Source organism: Lactuca sativa, chromosome 6 (genome assembly GCF_002870075.4).
Source record: "Lactuca sativa cultivar Salinas chromosome 6, Lsat_Salinas_v11, whole genome shotgun sequence".
NCBI lineage: Eukaryota > Viridiplantae > Streptophyta > Magnoliopsida > Asterales > Asteraceae > Lactuca > Lactuca sativa.
In genome coordinates this window covers 71,138,436-71,158,201 of record NC_056628.2, presented here as the reverse complement: position 1 = coordinate 71,158,201, position 19,766 = coordinate 71,138,436, and the positions used below count along the sequence as shown (strand labels likewise).

The window sequence follows — 19,766 nt, the reverse complement described above, 5'->3', positions numbered from 1 at the left end:
CAGGGACTTTCCTGCACTCTAGACCTTCTCCCTTCCAGATCTGAGGTAGCAACCTCAGATCTAACCTCCAAACCCCAAAACATCCCAAGATAAGCTCCCCACAAACCCCAAAATGATGAATCCATAAGAGTAACAGCCCAAGGACGAGATATTACCTCAAAAGAACGCCCCAACTGCAATGGAACTCCAATCCAAGCAAAGCCCCTTGCTCCAAGCCTCCTACCCTTCAAGATTTCCTCAAAAATTGCTTCTCCAAGCTTCCAAATGCAATATGATCACTCACACACGAAGGCTAAGGGTTTCTGGACTTGAGGATGAGTAAAGAGGCTGAGGGATGGATGTTATGTTCTTTATATAGGGATCAACCCCGAGAATTAGGGTTTTCTCCACTCAGTGCCTACTCGCCGAGTCCACCTTACTGACTCGCTGAGTCGGCCACTTAACACGCGACCAAGTCGCGACTCTACTCGCCGAGTACCACCCATGGACTCGCCGAGTTCCCTTGATCATTTACTCTTTTAGCCCTTCAACTCTACCCTTGATATTTCAGGATGTTACAATAATTCAGTAAAACAAAGATAAAATTCTAATCAACCACAAGAACATTAATCGAAGCAAGTATCATACTGTTAATTAGGTTGAAGTCGTTTGGAACGATACACTCCTCATATCCAGTATCATCATCGTCACTGGTTTCGGCAGGAAGGCGAGTGTCATGTCCGTTGTAATGAACGACGAGGAAGTCACCAGGCTCCGACGATTGGACGAGTTCATCAAGTAATTGGCGGATGATACGGCCGGTAAGCTGGGTATAGGAATTGTCTCCGTCGATTAGGACTTTGATCTCATCTTCGGAGAATCTGTAACTGTCAACCAGATAAATTCTTTGATCTCGTCGGAGATAAGGAGGTGATGTAAAATGAGTCATCAGAGATGAGGCGGAGATCAATCGTCGGTGGTCGTGTATGGTATACAGAGAGCTCGTCCGTCCGCCAGAGGTACATAATCAGAAATCGGAAATGCTATTGTGACATGAAAAAGGGTTCCGATCAGTTTATTCCATGGTACATTTTCTAGATCTCTAAAATACCCCCAATATTATTTTATTAATGTACCATCGTCCCTTTGTTTTTCCATTTATTTATAAAAAAATTACAATGTATCTTGGTTGTTCCTTTTTTTATCTAACGTTCCACTTATAGTTTTCGAGTTCTCGGGAAACTATGAGTTTTCAACTCTCTCTCTTTCTCTCTCTCTCTCTCTCTCTCTCTCTCTCTCTCTCTATATATATATATATATATATATATATATATATATATATATATATATATATATATATATATATATATATATATATATATATATATATATATATATATATATATATAAAAGAAAGGTGTAGTGTGTGTGTCGCTGTTAGTCACATTTAAGTTCTAAACATAATAATTCTGCCATAGTACTTGCGATATCATATAGTGGCCACCGCAATCTTTTTGTATCTAGCATGATAGCAATCCCTGTCCTCATAAGATATTCATATTTATCCGTCATGCATAGTTTATAAATTATATTCTAGGCATAATCAATTTAAATTTATGGAGAAGAGAATAATTTTAATCAATTTTAAGAACAAATTTCTTATTATTTTCCAAGTGCATGCTACAGGGAATACGTTTGTCTGTTTCTTAGTCTTTAATTTTTTTTTAATTATCGTCATAAATATATCCAATTTAAGTGTGCAACTCTCATTACCCCACCTCACATGCACGTACCTTGTCGTTTTTCACACCAGAAAAACATGCATATATAGAGAAGTAGATCTAGAGTGTATGTAAAGAGTGAAATAATTAAGACAGAAATGGGTACCTTCGTATGGGTGATCGGAGCTGCATTATTATTGAGCGTCGGTGTAACGGTGAATGCATGTCCGCCGTCGGATAGGGCGGCGTTGCTGGCATTCAAAGCAGGCTTACACGAGCCTTACTTGGGTATCTTTAAATCATGGACAGGTAACGATTGTTGTAATAAATGGTATGGTGTTACTTGCGACCCGACTACAAAACGGGTTGCCGACATAAACCTCCGTGGGGAGTCCGAGGATCTGGTTTTCCAGAAGGCTCACCGGACCGGCTACATGACCGGAACTATCTCTCCGGCTATCTGCAAGCTTGCGAGGCTATCCAGTGTAATTATAGCCGATTGGAAGGGTATTTCCGGTACTATACCTCCCTGCATCTCCTCTCTTTCCTTCCTTCGCATCCTCGACCTCATTGGCAACCAAATCTCCGGCGAAATTCCTTCCGATATCGGCAAGCTCCGCCACCTTACAGTTCTCAACGTTGCAGATAACAAACTTACAGGTAGAATCCCGAGATCTCTAGCAGATCTGTCCTCTTTGAAGCATTTGGATCTAAGAAACAACTTGATTTCGGGAACTATTCCAAGAAACATCGGAAAGCTTCGGATGCTGAGTCGTGCTTTGTTGAGTGGAAACAGAATTTATGGACCGATACCGGAGACGATTTCGTACATTTACCGTTTATCAGATCTAGATCTCTCATTGAACCGTTTCTCCGGGCAGATTCCGGATTCTCTTGGAAAAATGGCGGTGTTGGGGACATTAAACCTCGACGGAAACATGCTTTCCGGCAAACTTCCGGCGACGTTATTGAACTCCCGCATTAGCATATTAAACCTCAGCAGAAACGCGATTGAGGGAAGCATACCAGATGTATTTGGTCCAAGATCTTACTTCATGATACTGGATTTATCGTATAATAAGCTGAAAGGATCGATTCCTAAGTCGATATCTTCAGCGTCGTTTATCGGCCATCTTGATGTCAGTCATAACCATCTATGTGGTCAGATCCCGGCGGCGACGTGGTTCGAGCACCTTGAAGCGTCGTCGTTTAGTTACAATGATTGTTTATGTGGGAAGCCACTTAAAGCTTGTTTATAAGATTCTTAGTTTCAATGGTGAACTGCCGGTAGTCGCCGCCGGTATATGGATTAAGCCTTTGACAGTTATTTCAGTTACTGTTGCAGCTTAAAGCAAGGTGTTGCGACGTCGTATTAATGCATTGCATAAATTTGTAATTTGTACGTGGATCTTCCCTTTTTAATCCACATATAAAAAGAGATATTTTATTGTGTTAGCTTCTTTTTTTTTTATCAACTTTTTATGTAAGCTTTTCGTTTTAATTATTTTTCTGATAATTATGTTTAGTTGGTTTATTACATTTATGATAATCAAACGGTGTGTTTTTTTGGATCTTAAAATATAATTCGAGGTATATCATTAACTCTACAATATCAAAATCAAAACTAAGATTGAATTTTAAACAATATAAACATATACAATAAGAGTTAAATTCCTTATTTTGGGATATTTTATTTTTGTTCTACGTCTTATGTTTGTAAAAACATATAAATTGAATGGAAAAGAACGACAACGTTCATGGCTAAGCATAGATGTATGATTCTTATGTACAAACATAGCATTAAACCACTGATATTTGAAACTACTAATTTCGTACAAGTTGAGCATTAAGTAGATGTCGACTACTTGCGAATTCACCGCAATGCTCTAAAGTCCATAAAGTAAAAGTACGTAATTTAAATACATGGTCATAAGTTCAACACGAACAAAGCAAACCAATAATTATTCACTTAATAATGTCTGAGTGGTTGTAACTTTTTATGTTTTTATGACAAAGTGAAATAATTGAGATCGATTAAATACGTCTTTAAATGCTTTCAAATGAGTGGTGTTGACGCCTTAATTGATAGATCTGGAAATTCTCATTTTGATGTTGCAAAATCAGCTTCATAAGATCTTCGTTCGACAAAGGACAATCTGATCATTCTTAAACAGAAAAGAGCTTATCAGAACATTCTGATACAAAATGTCAATAAGAATATGACAAATATATTGTCTTTTTTTCTTTTCTTTCATCTCAAAATCTCACAAATAGATTGTCTTCACTCCGTTTCATCTTTAACTAATTAACATTTATTTGTCATCACGTTATCTTATTGAGACAAATTGTGTAGACTTATAACATGGTAGATGGTACATGATTAGATTATTATAGTGTTGGTTATCATCAAATATAAAGAAAAATAATAGAACTAATTTGACGGTGACAACCAAAGAAATAAAAACTCTTAACTTACAATGAAATATTAGAACATGAACTAGAATTAATACAAAATATTGTTTCTTTGAGGAATCCTTTTGTACTTTTCTTCGTTTACACAGTTTTGTTTTTATCATTTTTCAAAAAGCAGTAAATTAGTACCTACAAAATCAAGGGATGATTGTTGATTTTGACACTTTAGTATCTTCTTTTTCTTTCTTGATTAAACACCTTTAATCTCGGCTTCCATTAGATGAATCTACTAGAAAGGCATTTTTTGATACATAATATTTTTGGTGGTAATACGACGTAAATATATATATATATATATATATATATATATATATATATATATATATATATATATATATATATATATACACACGGATAATGACTTAGGAGGGTAATTAGGTTTTCAGTTTGTCCGTATTATGTCATTAAGGTTTTTTTTGTGCGTATTAGACCAATATGGTTGTTATTACCGTTTAGAAATAGTCATTTTACCGGTTTTAACTAGTAAAAATGACTATTTGTAAACGGTAATAACAACCATATTGGTCTAATACGCACAAAAAAAACCTTAGTGACCTAATACGGACAAACTGGAAACCTAATTACCCTCCTAAGTCATTAACCCTAATTTTAAAGACATTGAGAATATATGACCATGAACAGTAAACTAGTTCATTTAGAACTCGCGTCGTCCTATATAACATGCTACTCCTCTATATGACAAAACTCTTCATCTATATTTGTCCCTTTGGGGACATCCGATAAAATTGGAACGATACAGAGAAGATTAGCATGGCCCCTACGCAAGGATGACACGCACAAATCGAAAAATGGTCCAAAAAAAAATTAAACCCTTCTTTGTCTTCTCTGGAACCCTAATTCCCTTTTCAAATGCTAATAGAGTTCAATTGCAATTCTTACATTTCAGTAGTTCATCTACTGAAGTCATTATCAGGCAACATGTGGATTCTATGGTCAGATTGATCTTCTTGTTGATGTTTTCAACCATTTGTGGCAAGTAAGGGTGATCTTTCTTTCTATAAAGTCTCCTTTAAGTTTTTTACTTTTCCTGTTGTGACAACCCAACGTTAAATCCGTTATATAATTTCGTTTCCGCTAACGGAATATGTCATTGATAAAAGTTCCGTAATTTGGAGTCGTATAATAAATAAACATTTAATTATTTGTTTATATTTCATATGTGATTATTATTTTAGTAAAAATAAATATAACTCGTTAATGTTAGTCCCATTTTAACGAAATAAAGTTATATTATTTTTCAACCAATTAACCCGGATAAAAAGTTTAAACCCCGTTAAACTTTAGCATCGGGTAGCCGTGTACCGGGTGCAACACCCGAGACCTATATAAGGAAGGGTAATACTTCCTTGAACTCTTTTACCACTCAAACTCCTCTCTCTCACTACTTTCTCTCTCTAGATCGTTTCCGGCTCCAAAACCGCAAATCCCTTTTCCAAAACGTAAGATCTTCTACCCTAACTTGTCCTAAATATCATTTATGATTGCATTAGCTCGAAAATCACACAATATGGACATCAAAAGGGAGTTTACGGCCTAAGAACCTCCTTAGGCCGTAAACCCCCAAAAAGTTGCCAAAAGTCTCGATTTTTCTTCTATTAAGCTTAGATACTAGTTAAGGGAGTTACCTTGGGGTGATTAGTCATCAAAACATAAATTTTTAAGGCATAAAAGAGGGTTTACGACCCAAGCACATGCTTAGGCCGTAAACACCCTTTGTCCAAGCAAAAATGCCCCAAACACACTTCCAAATCATTTTAGACTTGAGATATGACCTAAGGAGCTTCCAATTCGAGTTTAGGACAAGTAAAACATCATGTTTGTGGGATAAACTAGAGTTTACGGCCCAAGCATATGCTTAGACCATAAACTCCCCCAAACCTTGCCAAAATGAGGGTTTAAGCCCCTAAATACCCCTATACCTTCACTAGAAAGTTAATGGGATGAGATAAGGACCTTAACATCAAAGATTGGGGAGTAAACAAGAGTTCACGGCCAAGCCATGGAGCTTACGGCCGTAAACTCCCAAGGAGTGGTCTTTGGGCCGTAAACTCCAAGGGAGTAAACTCTTGGACCCCTTAGTACCCCCTTTTGGTCTTGTACAATCCCCGGGAACCACTTCTAATCCGTAAGACCTCGTATCAATTTAGAATATTTAAATGTTTTTAATAAAACTATAAGTGACTAATTACTTGTAAAACATATATCTCATATGTTAATAGGGACTTAAAAAAAGTGTACAAGTCTTTAATTGACACCAAACGCTCAACCGACACTTTCACCCGATTTACCCGATTTACTCAATTTCAGGTGAGTTCATACCCCTTAATGAACCTTCCTAATGTTTTCATATGTTTTAGGGGGGGATACAAGTCAAATATACACTTTTATGGAAATCAACCACATTGATTTACTATCCGTAGTTCAAATCACATGTGATTTATCACAATGCTTTATAAAAGAACTTTACGCTTTCAAAACTACTTTGGAAAATAAACTATTTTCTAAATGCTTTCTTTTGTCAAGATTTTTATTAAATTACTTTTCTTATAAAATGTATCTACACTAATATATATATATATATATATATATATATATATATATATATATATATATATATATATATATATATATATATAAGTAAGACTTGAAGGACTTAGGACCGATAGCTCGCCTTATTTCCTGTTCTTGTTTAATGTGGGCTTAGGATATTTGTTATCCATCTGATTGTCGTTGATTTCTTAGTTATATATCATGTATATTGGTGTTAGATACGAGCATTTTCATCTCATTCGATGCCTATATTACTTACTTGCCAAGAACCATACACTCTAAGTTAACTATAATAGCTATAGTTAAGGCCACTACAACTCGTTACCACTACTACTATACATACTATAATTCACACTATTACAAAACGATACACGAATAAGAGGACACACTATGAACTATACAAAAGACTACTACATTATATTACAAGAGGAAGCACTAATCCGGAAGATAACACACTAAGTCTCTACAAAGATACTCTACGCGCTACACACTACTAGAAAAACAGCCTTTTACGACGCGCATTTACGACGTGCATTTATGACACGCATTTACGACGCTCATTCACGACACGCAATGCGTATCAAGGAAGGCCCTGTCATAAAGAAAGACGACACGCATTTGCGTGTCGTAACCTTACGACGTGCTTTTAGGACACAGATTGCGTATCATTAAAGCCGCTGTCATAAATGAAGATGACATGCATTTGCATGTCATAAACTTCAGCAACCATTTACGATATGCATATACGACATGCCTTTACGATACTCTTTTACACATAATACAAAAATATAGAAACAAATATATACCAAAACAATCAATTTCATCCAATAACATCATGTCAAAAAATTGTAATTCATTGATATTAAAGGGATATGATTGTACATTGTTATTAAGAGGTTTTCCCTAACTATTTAACCTAATACTACATTGCTATAAAGGGGCACTTTCTTGTTTCAGTAACTCTTCAATAAGCTATCTGAAGAAGCTCTAAAACCCTTCATGTATCCAACCAATCATCATGTCTCTTAGCTTCAATATCAATCCCAACTCTTGATCAAGAACAACACATAAATCCTACACAAATTGTCTACAACAAGTCAAATGGATTTATTCAACAAAATTTAATAAATAGTTTTGTACTCATATATAATATATCACATCATATCATATATGACGCAAGTGATGTAAAATAAAGAGTCAATCTACCCTCTACAAACTAATTTCTATTGTGGTTTGCTAGCTAATAGTTGTGAACAAGCATGACTTAACCTTAATAATAGGTTGACATTAATAGTTAGAAGAAGATTCTGAGAGATACAAGTACCTCCCCATACCTTGCATAAAATTACCTGGAGGACGCCTTAAGATTATTTACAGGTATGTATTTATTGAGAAACTCCAGGGACATTTTGGTCTTTTCAACAAATAAGAATGTTCTCTTATTTGTGACACATTAAAAAGAACATATTTAAGCTAGCACAAGGCGAGTATATAGCACCTGATAAAATTGAAAATGTATATGGTAAGTAAGGACTAAGGACAATGATTTTGCTAATAATATTAATAAACACCATTTCACTTTATTAAACATATAGTATTAATCTAGATATAATTACCTGCCGACTGTCATATATTGTGTGTGTCGCTGCCAGTATTACCACAGGTACAATCTCACATCATCATCAACCATGAATTTTATAAAGTCAGCTACATACCTACCTACTTAATACTCATTGCTCAAACAAACATTTATTCATTAACCAACGAATGAACTAGTGTAAAAAATATAACTAAGCAATTGGGATATATAATTCTTGGGTCTTGGATGAAGTTTAAGTGCCCACATAATCAAAATCATCACAGTCCCACACCCAAATTGAAACGTGGTCACTGTCATTGGGTATGGAAAACCTTAAGAACCTGTATCATGTATCATGTATGAAACAAACCAAATTAGTCTCGTCAATTTATTCTTATTAACACACAAAAACATAGTTTAATTAATTTCTGACCTGTTTGTTGAAGATGTTGGGGTAGATGTTCAAAAGATACCACACTCCAAACATGGCTGCTAGCTGTAAATTCCGGCCAACCACAGCTGGATTTGCAGACTCACCCGAACTTTCAACAGCCCTGACCACCACCAAATCTATAAACTCAGTTGTAGATTCATTATATAAACTTAATAGCCCTTATACTTAACATTAAATAGATTTTTAGGTCTTTAACTTTAACCTTAATATTTATTGTGCTATGATTCCACCAAGTACATCCTTATACATAACATTAAAAACTGGATCATCAAGTCACACGCATCTAGTCTAAATGGATTAAGCCTTAAAACCTTAAGAAATAGACAATGTAACTATAATCTTTAAGACATTATAATTGGGTTTCATTTAATCCCATGTGTCTGTATATTACATAAAGAACCCAAGAAACAGATTAATGCAACCAATTTATAGAGTTATTTTAATCCCGGAGTTATTTTATTAGTGAAATGCAAACCAATAAAAGAGAAACAAGGAAAAAAAACATTAGGTGACTGAGTCTTCCACAATCACATACCCACAAAAAAACATTAGGTGACTTTAGACTTATGAAGTTCCTAGAACTATATCATTCACATCATCTGTTGAAAGATTCCACATTGTCATCATGCATGATGCATATATGTGCAGACAAGATAAGGTTAATCACAAAAATAGATATCTATCAATCAATCAATGAAATAGAGCCAAAAGTGGTTACCGATGCCCGATAAAATAATAGCCCCCTGCAAAAAGTGTTTCCAGTTTGTCTTTGATTTTCTCTGATTCAAATTTGCATCTTCCACAATCCACAACCTACAGATAAACTTATTATGAAAATGAGAAACGGAGCATCAAACCAATTGCATTGATTAAACATAAGAAACTGTTTCTGTTTTTTAACCAAAAACAGTTATGTGAGAGAATAACTAATAGTTTCAGATTGAATTTTATATTAAAAATTATAAAATTCAATGCTTGCCGAAACCACCTACAAAAAGCTCTAAATTTACATCTTAAGGGGATTCCAGTTGTCCACCTCGTTTTTATGAACTTTTTGACTTTACCTATTTCTATTCACAATAGCTATGGCTTCCTCTAAGCTCTCCGCCTGCATACATAGAAGAACCAGCCCAGTAATCTCCTCCTGATCACACAAAAATATTACTATTTAAATTATATATTGTGTATAATAATATATATTAATATGAGTATACCATCCATCAGCTTGTAACATTCCATGACTTGTGTAACATCAGATAAGATGCTGGGACCAACAAAATTTACCATTGCATATTTTGGAACCTACAAAATATTTCATGAAAACTGATTCTGATAGTGGGAAAAATGATTCTGATAGTTGGAACCTACAAAATTCCACAACTTGACATTTTTACCCACTCAATAGTGGGAAAAATGATTCTGATAGATGGATTTCTCAACTTTTGGCTAGTACTCCAACAGCCCTACTAAAACATTATGAAAACAAAATATATAATAAGTTTGAATTAGTCAACTCATAATAACTCACCACAAATCATGACAAAAAAGGTGCATAAACCACAAGAAAACTCACCAACGTTGATTTCACGTTGTTGCTTTAGATTTGCAACTATGTCAAACTCAACTGCAGGCTCCGGGTTCTAAAATCACAAAAGATAAATAACATGACATGTTACAAAATCATAAAAAGAAAAGATAAAAAAATAAAATAAAACAAAAGTTAGTTAAAATATACAAAATTAAACCGTACAAATTGGTTAATGGTAGGATGAAGCCACAAGGTGTGAATGGCTTTAATGCTAGCAATGGCTTCCAGACCTCCAGCTGCACCTAATCAGTGGCCAATCATAGACTAACCCCCCTCCCCCCACACACACACAATAAAAAGAAAAAAAAAATTAATGATGTCAATATGGACATGTAAAAAATTTTCAAAGGTCAAAATAGGTAATTCACCTTGGTCGAGTTCATTTTGATCCCATCCATGCTTTTGGATACCTTCTTTACAACATTCACTTTAGCCAAATCACCAACCAATGTCGAAGTTGCATGTGCGTTAATGTAGTTAACCTATAGTTAACCAGATTAAGTCATGTATCCATTAACCCCATTAAGTCAAAAGCAATTTCATCCAAATGAAAAGAAAAACAAAACAATTAAACAAACCTCCTCTGCTGACACACCAGCATCTTCAAGACAACTCTTAATGCAAGAAGAAACACCAAGCCCATCAGATCGTGGATCAGTCATATGATACGCATCAGAATTTACTGCTCCTCTAAAATATTCAGTAAGTATCGGTGCACTCCTTTTCATTACATGTTCCAAGCTCTCCATCATCTACAACACCATTTCAATTTTTTTCTTATTTTTAAAAAAAATCCATCTACCTTGCTTTTATATTATAGAAGAAAATAATTTTTTCCTTACTTAAAAAAACCCATCTACCTTGCTTTTTATATTATAGAAGAAAATAGATAAATGAAACTACTTTTGCATTTAACATACCAGGATACCAGCATCTTCACCCATGACAAAACCATCTCTATCTTTATCCCATGGCCTAGAGGCCGTTTTTGGATCATCGTTTCTCTGAGAAAGAGCTCTACACGCTACAAAACCACCCAAACCAATTGGAATAATGGTAGCTTCAGTTCCACCAGCAATCATCATATCAGCCTCACCTCTACGAATATGATTTGTAGTAGCATAAAAGCAGTAATTTGAAGTAGCACATGGAGTTGAAATCGAGTAATTTGGTCTCATAAATCCGATAGCAATAGCAAGCAACGCTGAACCCATGTTTGTAATCGCATAAGGAATGAAAAATGGAGTGATTTTTCTAGGACCATTTTCGATTAGAGCCCTGACTCCTTCGGAAAACATAGTAACACCTCCCATTCTTGTTCCAATGAGGACACCAGCACGCTCTTTATCAATCTGCATAAAGAGTAATTCAAATTCAAAAAAAGAAAAGAAAAAGGAAACTTCAATTAAACGAACAACTTTACCAGATTTGGGAGAAAAAATCGGGAATGGGTTACGATTAACGAACCTTAGAGAGTTTATCACCACCAAGATGATGCAGATGCACGAAAAAAACCAGAATCCTTTTTGCTTGATTGAGAAGATGAAGTTGAGGGATGAATGAGAAGTCGTGTTCCCCTTATTTGCTGAACGGATGAAGAAATAGGACCAAGGCTAGAAGCGCAACTAGACTAGGGTTTGTAAGCATGGGGAGTCGTTGTAGATGGAGTAGGGTAGAGGTGAACAGGAGTGAGCGGGGTACTTCAAAATTTTGGGGGATTTTCCCCCTTTAGCTATTAATGAAGGATTAGAATCGCGTTCTTACAACACAGAACGAAGCCAACATAAAACCATGTTTCTGGTGGTGGCGGCTGCTAGGTTTTACAGAGAGAAGGAGTGGATAAAATGAAGGTATCGGCAAGTGGAGAGGAAAGAATGAGCGGGTCTTCCAAAATTTTGGGGATTTTTGTCGATTAATCATTTCCTGCCTAAAAGGCGTGTTTCATTAAAAAAAATATAAAGCGACATACTTACATGATGCACATTTTATGAAAGGCGCCCTCCACATTTCCTTTTTTTTTCTTTTTTGACACTAATTTTATGTCACACCCCAAAACCAAGAACGACGGAAACGTTCTGGGGCGGAGGACGTCATGTAAAGTATCACAACACAGTAAATGTAAATAAGCAAACAACATCATCAATTGCACTAAATATAAAATTTTAATACAAGCGTCTTCTGAACAGTTATAGACACCAAAAATATAATGTGAATCAAAATAATAAGATGAGTGTCGGATGCGCTCCATCTTCTCAAAAGCTAGCCTCGGTACCTATCTACTGATGACCTGAGAATACAAGTTGTTTTGAAAGAGTTTATCAGCATTAAGCTGGTGAGTTCATAAGTATTTTAGTGTCGGTGTTTGTTATCAAAACGTTTGAACATGTCTCAAGTGTAAGTTTGTAAAATGTAAGTAATGTTTGTAAGTGTTTGTAAAAGTTTGAATCTCTCAGAAAAACCTATATTTTCTATTAAAGTAGCCTTCTACCAAGGCTTAATTGTTTTGTTTGCTCGTTTGTTGTAAAAGTGTGTAATTTCCCAAGTGTAACTATCATTTAACAAAACATAGTTTGTACATTAATGTTTAAGTGAAATAATCACTAAATATATGTAATGGGTAAATTATTGTAGTACTATAGTGTGGTATTATAGGAACTACTGCTGTACTAACTACCTTAAACCGGATTTATATTAAGGTATCATGTGATAAATTGCACCATACTATAGACTGGTAACAACGACAACGTATAGTCGAAAAATAAGGTATGACGTTTGGCACCCGCAGACCTGCCGGTCCGGCTGTAGCTAGCAGCCAGGTGTAGGATAGTCAATCCAGTATAGATCTATACGCAAACTCACGCTCTCCCTTCAAGAGACTCTGGCTACAACTCGGGTCATGACAATTAAGGCATGCTCCCATACAGTGGATCACAATTGTTAACGTATTCATGTATATGTAATGTAATGTTACTTGTTCTAGTATCGTTATATATGTTCTCGTCCTAGTATAGTTGTATATGTACTCTTAGTAATAAGTATTGACTCATGAAGGAACTGACTCATTGATCTAGAAATTGTAGTAGTATGATCCTGTGTTACCTCGATGGTAACTTACTAATGATGTATTGATACACGTGAATAAAGGAGTACTTTTATGTCTATATATGTACATTTGATATATAATTAATATTGAAACGACCTTCGGAGGGCTACCCGAAATCCCACCAGACCACATCTCAAGCGCGAAAAGGAAATAGGGTGGATGGCCTTCCTAAGCCCTTTAAACATTGCTTATATATCTATACATATATGGGCATGCAATTTATAAGAAGTAAAACAAAGTTTAAATAAAATTATTTGATAAGTAAAAGAGTTTGTAAAACAGTTTGAAGTAAAACAGTTTGAAGTAAAACAGTTTGATAAACAGTTTGAACAGTAGTAAAATTATTGGTTTTCTAGTTATTAATCACATGTGATTGATGTAATAACTATAAGTATTTAACTTGTATTCCCCCCATAAAGTATTTAAAACATTTAAAAGTATTTCAAAGCTTAATTAAAGGTGTATGAACTCACCTGTGGTGAGTGGATTGGATTGAAGTATCGGATACCGTGCTAGGCGGCAAACGGAGACTTGTTCACACGCACGAGCCTAGTTATCATATAATGAGCATATATATAACTAATTAGCTAAATAATAACTTAATGAAATAATTTGGGACACTCAGGAACATGTAAACACTTTGTATAAGTGTTATAGGTCCTAATGGTTGCATCTATGTTGTTATGGGACAAGGCTAAAGGGGTTTAATGTACTAAAGGGCCTTATATAAGTGTTTACTACTCAATAAACCCCACACAAGGAGTTTACGGTCGTAAACCCATGATTTTACGGCCGTGAACTCCAATCTTGGTGGTAATTGGTGTTTTAAAGTGCCATATGATTTCTAGAATAAGCCTTGCTTGGTGGTTTAATCCTTTGTGTAGTTTAGGGCATAGAAAATACTCCTTTGAGGAGTTTACGGCCAAAAGACCGTATCCCTTAGAGTTTACGGCCATAAACTCTCATGGGATGGGTGTTTTAATTCTTTCAAGTCCCAAACACAAGTAGGATAAATTCTAGACATTTGTTTAAGGCTAAGGAGGACCCTAGGCACACTTTGGTGCCCTTATTTGGTGTTTACGGCCTATGAGCATTCTCTTGGCTGTAAACTCCCTTTAAGGGGTGCTTTTGATGTGTTAAAGTCCCCAAATTAGCTAGAAGTAATTGAGGGTTAATGTCTAAAGCCTTAGGAGTGATTAGGGCACAATTTGGCCCTTGAATTTGGAGTTCACTGTCCAAGAAGTTCTTGGGCCGTGAACACCCTATGCTATGTGTTCTTGATTGTTTTCTAGTCTCAAATGATCATACATGTTATCCTAAGCTAGTTACCTAACAAGGAAATGGGACTAGATAGCCTTTAAGCTTCATTTTGGAGTTTACTCCCGAAGAACGTTCTTGGGCGGTAAACTCCTGAATCTCACATATTTGACATGTAATCTATGTTATTAAGCATATAACAAGCATTATAAAACAACTAGAGAAGTGTACTCACAATTTGGGATGAAAACCCGAAGATCCGTGAGAGAGAGAAAATGACTTTTCTCTAGTTGGAAATGTGAATAATGAATGAATTTAGTTCAGAAATCTATTTATAGTCCTGAAATATTTTGGCAGAAAATATTTTTATTCCGGAATTGAACTCTAACATTAAGAAGTTTTGAAATACTCAACTTTCACAAACCCATGAGCATCCACTCTCCTGATATCTCCTTAAACATAAACCCTAATGTACACAAACTTATTCGCAAAAGTCTGAAATTCAATGAAACTGGACTAGCTTCTATTGAATAGCTAATGTTCGTACAAAATGGAAATTTCAGGTTGTCACATTTTAGGTCATGCAAAAATGCGTATCCTTTATCCTTTAAATTTTGCAAAACTGACATTATTTTTTAGGGCACCCACAAATGCGCGCCCTCTATCAGCGAGTGTCATTGTTTGCGCGTCATTAAAGGGTTGTTTTCTAGTAGTGACATGCTGTGACCAGAGCTTTCCGGAAGGAAGGCGACACTACATGTATAGATCTATACGGGGCAGACACTATTACATCCCGACTGTTAACCTCAGTCCGAGCCGAGCCGGCCCAGGGATGGCACTACTTCACTATACTACGTATGACCGGGAAGGTCATCGGAACCTCTATCTCTCACACTATTGGTCACATATAAAGGAATACACTTATACCCGCACTACTTCACTACATTACGTATGACCGGGAAGGTCATTGGAACCTCTATCTCTCACACTATTGGTCACATATAAAGGAATACACTTATACCCACACTAAATCACTAAGACTAAAGTCTAAGTTAACATCCCGAAGTAACTAAGTATCTATTACTAAAGGAAGTTCGTACCACTACTACTGACAGTAGGCACAACTTCTTTTAATTACACTACATACTGGAGATTTACTACTATGCTTTTACAACAAACAGTTTTCAATGATAAAACTTACACACATCTTAAAGGTTTTCACTTACGATGTACTTTCTGGAAAATATAGGATTTTCTAGGACTTTTCTACTTATAAATGTAAACTGCAGAATTTCACACTATATGTTCTAATACATTTTATACATTAACCACACTAAATTCTTATGAACTCACCAGCTTTATGCTGATACTCGTTTTCAAAATAACTTGTATCCTCAGGTCAAAGATAGACAGGTACAGGTGCAACATTTTGGAGAAGATGGAGCACATAAGATCCATCTCTTATTTTTGTTATACTTTTGGTGTCTATTGAAACTTTACAGAACACACTTGTAATTAAACTCACTATGTTAATGAAATGGTTGTTTGTTTCTTGTTTTTACTATTATGAAATTGTGATGATACTGTACATGACGTCCTCCATCCCGAAACGTATTCCGCCGTTATCGGTTTTGGGGTGTAACAGATTGGTATCAAAGCATTGTTTATAGTGAATCAAGTGTATCAACCTATAAAAGATATACGAACTATAAACACTTCAGGACTAAAACACTCTGACCAAGAATATATACTTTTAAGTACTAAAATATTTAACTAAGTATATATATACATCTCTATAAAATACAGAAGTCAGTATCACACTAGAACAGAACAAAAGTATTAAGATTGTTGGATAGCACAATTGGGCTTAGAGACATATGGTCACATCTGGGGGATGTAGCCTGATCAACTACATTTTCCTAGGAGTGACTAGCATGTGCCTAAGATTGATTGTGGTGTTGCGACAAGTCTAAAACTTACCAACACTACCACAATAATGTTAGAATAAGAATACTATATGAGTATTCGGTGCCTCTAAAATATACATATGTGATAACAAAAAGGGTCGTTACTGGTAGGACAATAGTTGCTAAGTGGATACACCACGGTTACATGTGACTAGGGCGTTATAGACTCAGAATCTGTGGCCTTTGCTTCATTCCCTGTTCTTGTTTGATTGGGGGTCTGAAGTTAGGGTTGCTTATTCGAAGGACTATCTTGCTTCGGTTACATGTAATTGGTATGCACTACGCAAGTATTGGGTCAACTAATAACGATTCATCTTATAAGTATCCTAGATTAGTGCGTCTATTAACCTTTCTATTCCCCCTTTCTCGCATAGATATCATGACTGGCTTCCACCATCCCGGCGATCCGTACTATCCAAACCACGGCAATGCAGGAGGGCTCGATGAGGAATCGGACGATGATCACCTGATCCCTTTGGATGATCATCATGCCGAAGGCTTCTCGGATAGCTCCAGCTCCGAACTAGAAGTTAACAACCTACACTCTGAAACTCCAAATCCCAACCCCCATCCAGCATTTCAGGGTCCCACTCCCATGTGGGCAATAACCTTGAACCGATGGAGCAAGGAGCAGGGTCAGCCTTTACCTTTCAATGGAGACCGAAGTTTCTACAACATAAGCGAAGGAGGATCAGCGGACCGAGTTCTGCCCATCATGGTCCGAAGGATTGCTAGGAACGTCGAGCAGGGTCAAGCAGCCATTGGTCGAGTTGTAGAAGTGGATGCCAATTCGAATCTCAACATTGTTCGCCTCCGCCAACTTGAAGAAGCTATGGATAGGACAAGGAGTACCAACGAGGCTCTGCAGCAACAGCTAGCTGCATCCCGAGCCGAAGTGAGGGAACTCCGAGCATGTCAAAGGACTCATGAGCGACATCTTCAGGAAGTCATGTAAGAATTTGTAAGTCTATGTATTGTAAGAATTGAAAGTGTATATGAACTGTAAGTGTTTTGAAAAACCCTAGAAATCCCTATGATTCCTACTAGTATATGAAAGTGTCTTCTACCAAGACCTAACTGTTCTGAATGTAGTCTTCTACCAAGACCTAACAGTGCTGAAAGTGTGTCTCTTGTAAGAGTATGCATTTTCCCAAAATATAACTATCATTATCCAAAAATATAGTTTCTACAATTCCGTGCATCGTGTGAATGTTCACGAAGTGAATGTAATGGGAAAAAGAAATAGTACTATGGTGTAGTGCTATAAGAACTACTGCCGTACTAACTACCTTAAACCGGATTTATATTAAGGCACTATGTGATAAATTGCACCATACTATCGACTAGTAACAACGACATAATGAATGGTCGTAATAACGGAATGACGTTTGGCACCCGCAGACCTGCAGGTCCGGCTGTAGCTAGCAGCAAGGTGTAGGATTGTCAATCCAGTATAGATCTATACGCAAACTCACTCTCTCCCTCCAAGAGAATTCTGGCTACAACTCGAGTCATGACATTTAAGTCATGCTCCGATTTAAATCACAATAATAAACGTATTCTTGTATATGTAATGTAATGAACTGTTCTAGCTGTAATGTACGTGCTCTCTACCTAGCAAGTATAGTAATGTAATGAACTGTTCTAGCTGTAATGTACATGCTCTCTACCTAGCAAGTATAGTAATGTAATGAACTGTAATGTTCTACGTGTGCTAGATGTAATGTGTGTTCTCTCTATCTAGCAAGTATAGTAATGTATTGTAATGTTCTAGAAGGTATTGACTCATGAATGAACTGACTCATTTGTATGATATCGTGTTCTAGTAAGAAGCACAGTGCAATAAGGAGTTTAAAACATATAACATGTTTATAAAAATCATTTGAAGGAAACTGTTTGGTAAAACGGCTAATGAGTAGCCAAATCATTTGAATGCTGTATATTAATCACATGTGATTGATGGAATAACTAGCATAATTCTACTTATTAATCACATGTGATTGATATAAGAAGTAGCATGATTCTACTTGTATCCCCCCCATAAAACATTTAAAAGTAGTTTAAAACATTAGTTAAGGGGTATGAACTCACCTGCAGTAAGTGACTGGAATTGAACGGACTGTTATCGTACGGAAGGGTCGGACAAGTGCTTGGTGTCAAGTGAAGACTTAGACACACACAATGATCCTAATTACATATGAAGACATATGTATATAAATAATTATAGATTAAATCACTAATTATACAAGTATAAACATTTAAACGCGAGGAAAACACTTTTGGTCAAGTGCTAGGAGGCTAATGGGTTGCAACAAAGGAGTGCAATGCCCCTAATGGAAGTTTAAGGTCTAATGACCATATTCATTGGAGTTTACGGCCCAGGAGAGTAAGCTCCTGGCCGTAAACTCTCAACCAAGGCCTAAATGGAGCTTAGAATTATCACAACTCTAGTGGGGAATTGTTTCAAGGCTTAAACAAGTTTTTGGGTACCATATTGACTCCTTTGGGGAGTTTACGAGCCATAGACCATATTCCCTTGGAGTTTACGGCCGTAAACTCCCTTGGGAGGGTTATTATGGTGCTTTCAAGTCTCAAACATTTCTAGGAACAAATCTAGACTTTAGTACTTGGCTTTAGGAGGGTTTATGGCACCAATTGGTACCATTTTATGGAGTTTACGGCCCTAGAACCTTTTGGGCCATAAACTCCCTCACTCATGGGGTTCTAAATGTTTTAGCTTGTCCATAACACATTTAGGTACATGCCCAAATTGTTTCTTGGCTCAAGGAAGGATTTAGGGTGTCCTTTGACGCCTTAATAGGAGTTTACGGCCCAAGAACCACTCTTGGCCATAAACTCTTCAATACTTGTGCTTTTCTTATGTTTTCTAGGTTCTAAACACATTAGAGTATTTGTCTAAAATAGAGTCCAAGCCTTAGGTAGTGTTTCAAATCAATTTGGCACCTAAAACATGGAGTTTACGGCCTAAGAAGCTCCTTGGCCGTAAACTCCTTTATAACCATGATTCCTAATTGTTTTGTGGTATAAAGCATGAATTGGAGGCTCCTAGTTCGA

The 19,766-nt window shown here is 36.2% G+C and overlaps 1 protein-coding gene, 1 non-coding gene and 1 pseudogene across 2 annotated transcripts; 2 read left to right on the top strand and 1 right to left on the bottom strand.

Moving 5' to 3' along the window:
• The first annotated feature begins 1,823 nt into the window (after nucleotides 1-1,823).
• Nucleotides 1,824-3,155, top strand: LOC111877479 (DNA damage-repair/toleration protein DRT100). The gene has a single exon (XM_023873995.3). The coding sequence runs from the start codon at nucleotides 1,859-1,861 to the stop codon at nucleotides 2,957-2,959; it is 1,101 nt and encodes a 366-aa protein (XP_023729763.1). The 5' UTR covers nucleotides 1,824-1,858; the 3' UTR covers nucleotides 2,960-3,155.
• Nucleotides 3,156-4,893: 1,738 nt separating this feature from the next.
• On the top strand, nucleotides 4,894-4,996 carry LOC111877520 (U6 spliceosomal RNA). Its single transcript, XR_002845443.1, has one exon. It is a non-coding gene; the product is annotated as a U6 spliceosomal RNA (small nuclear RNA).
• A 4,926-nt stretch (nucleotides 4,997-9,922) lies between these two features.
• On the bottom strand, nucleotides 9,923-12,284 carry LOC111877460 (3-oxoacyl-[acyl-carrier-protein] synthase I, chloroplastic-like; annotated as a pseudogene).
• Between the last annotated feature and the right edge of the window lie 7,482 nt (nucleotides 12,285-19,766).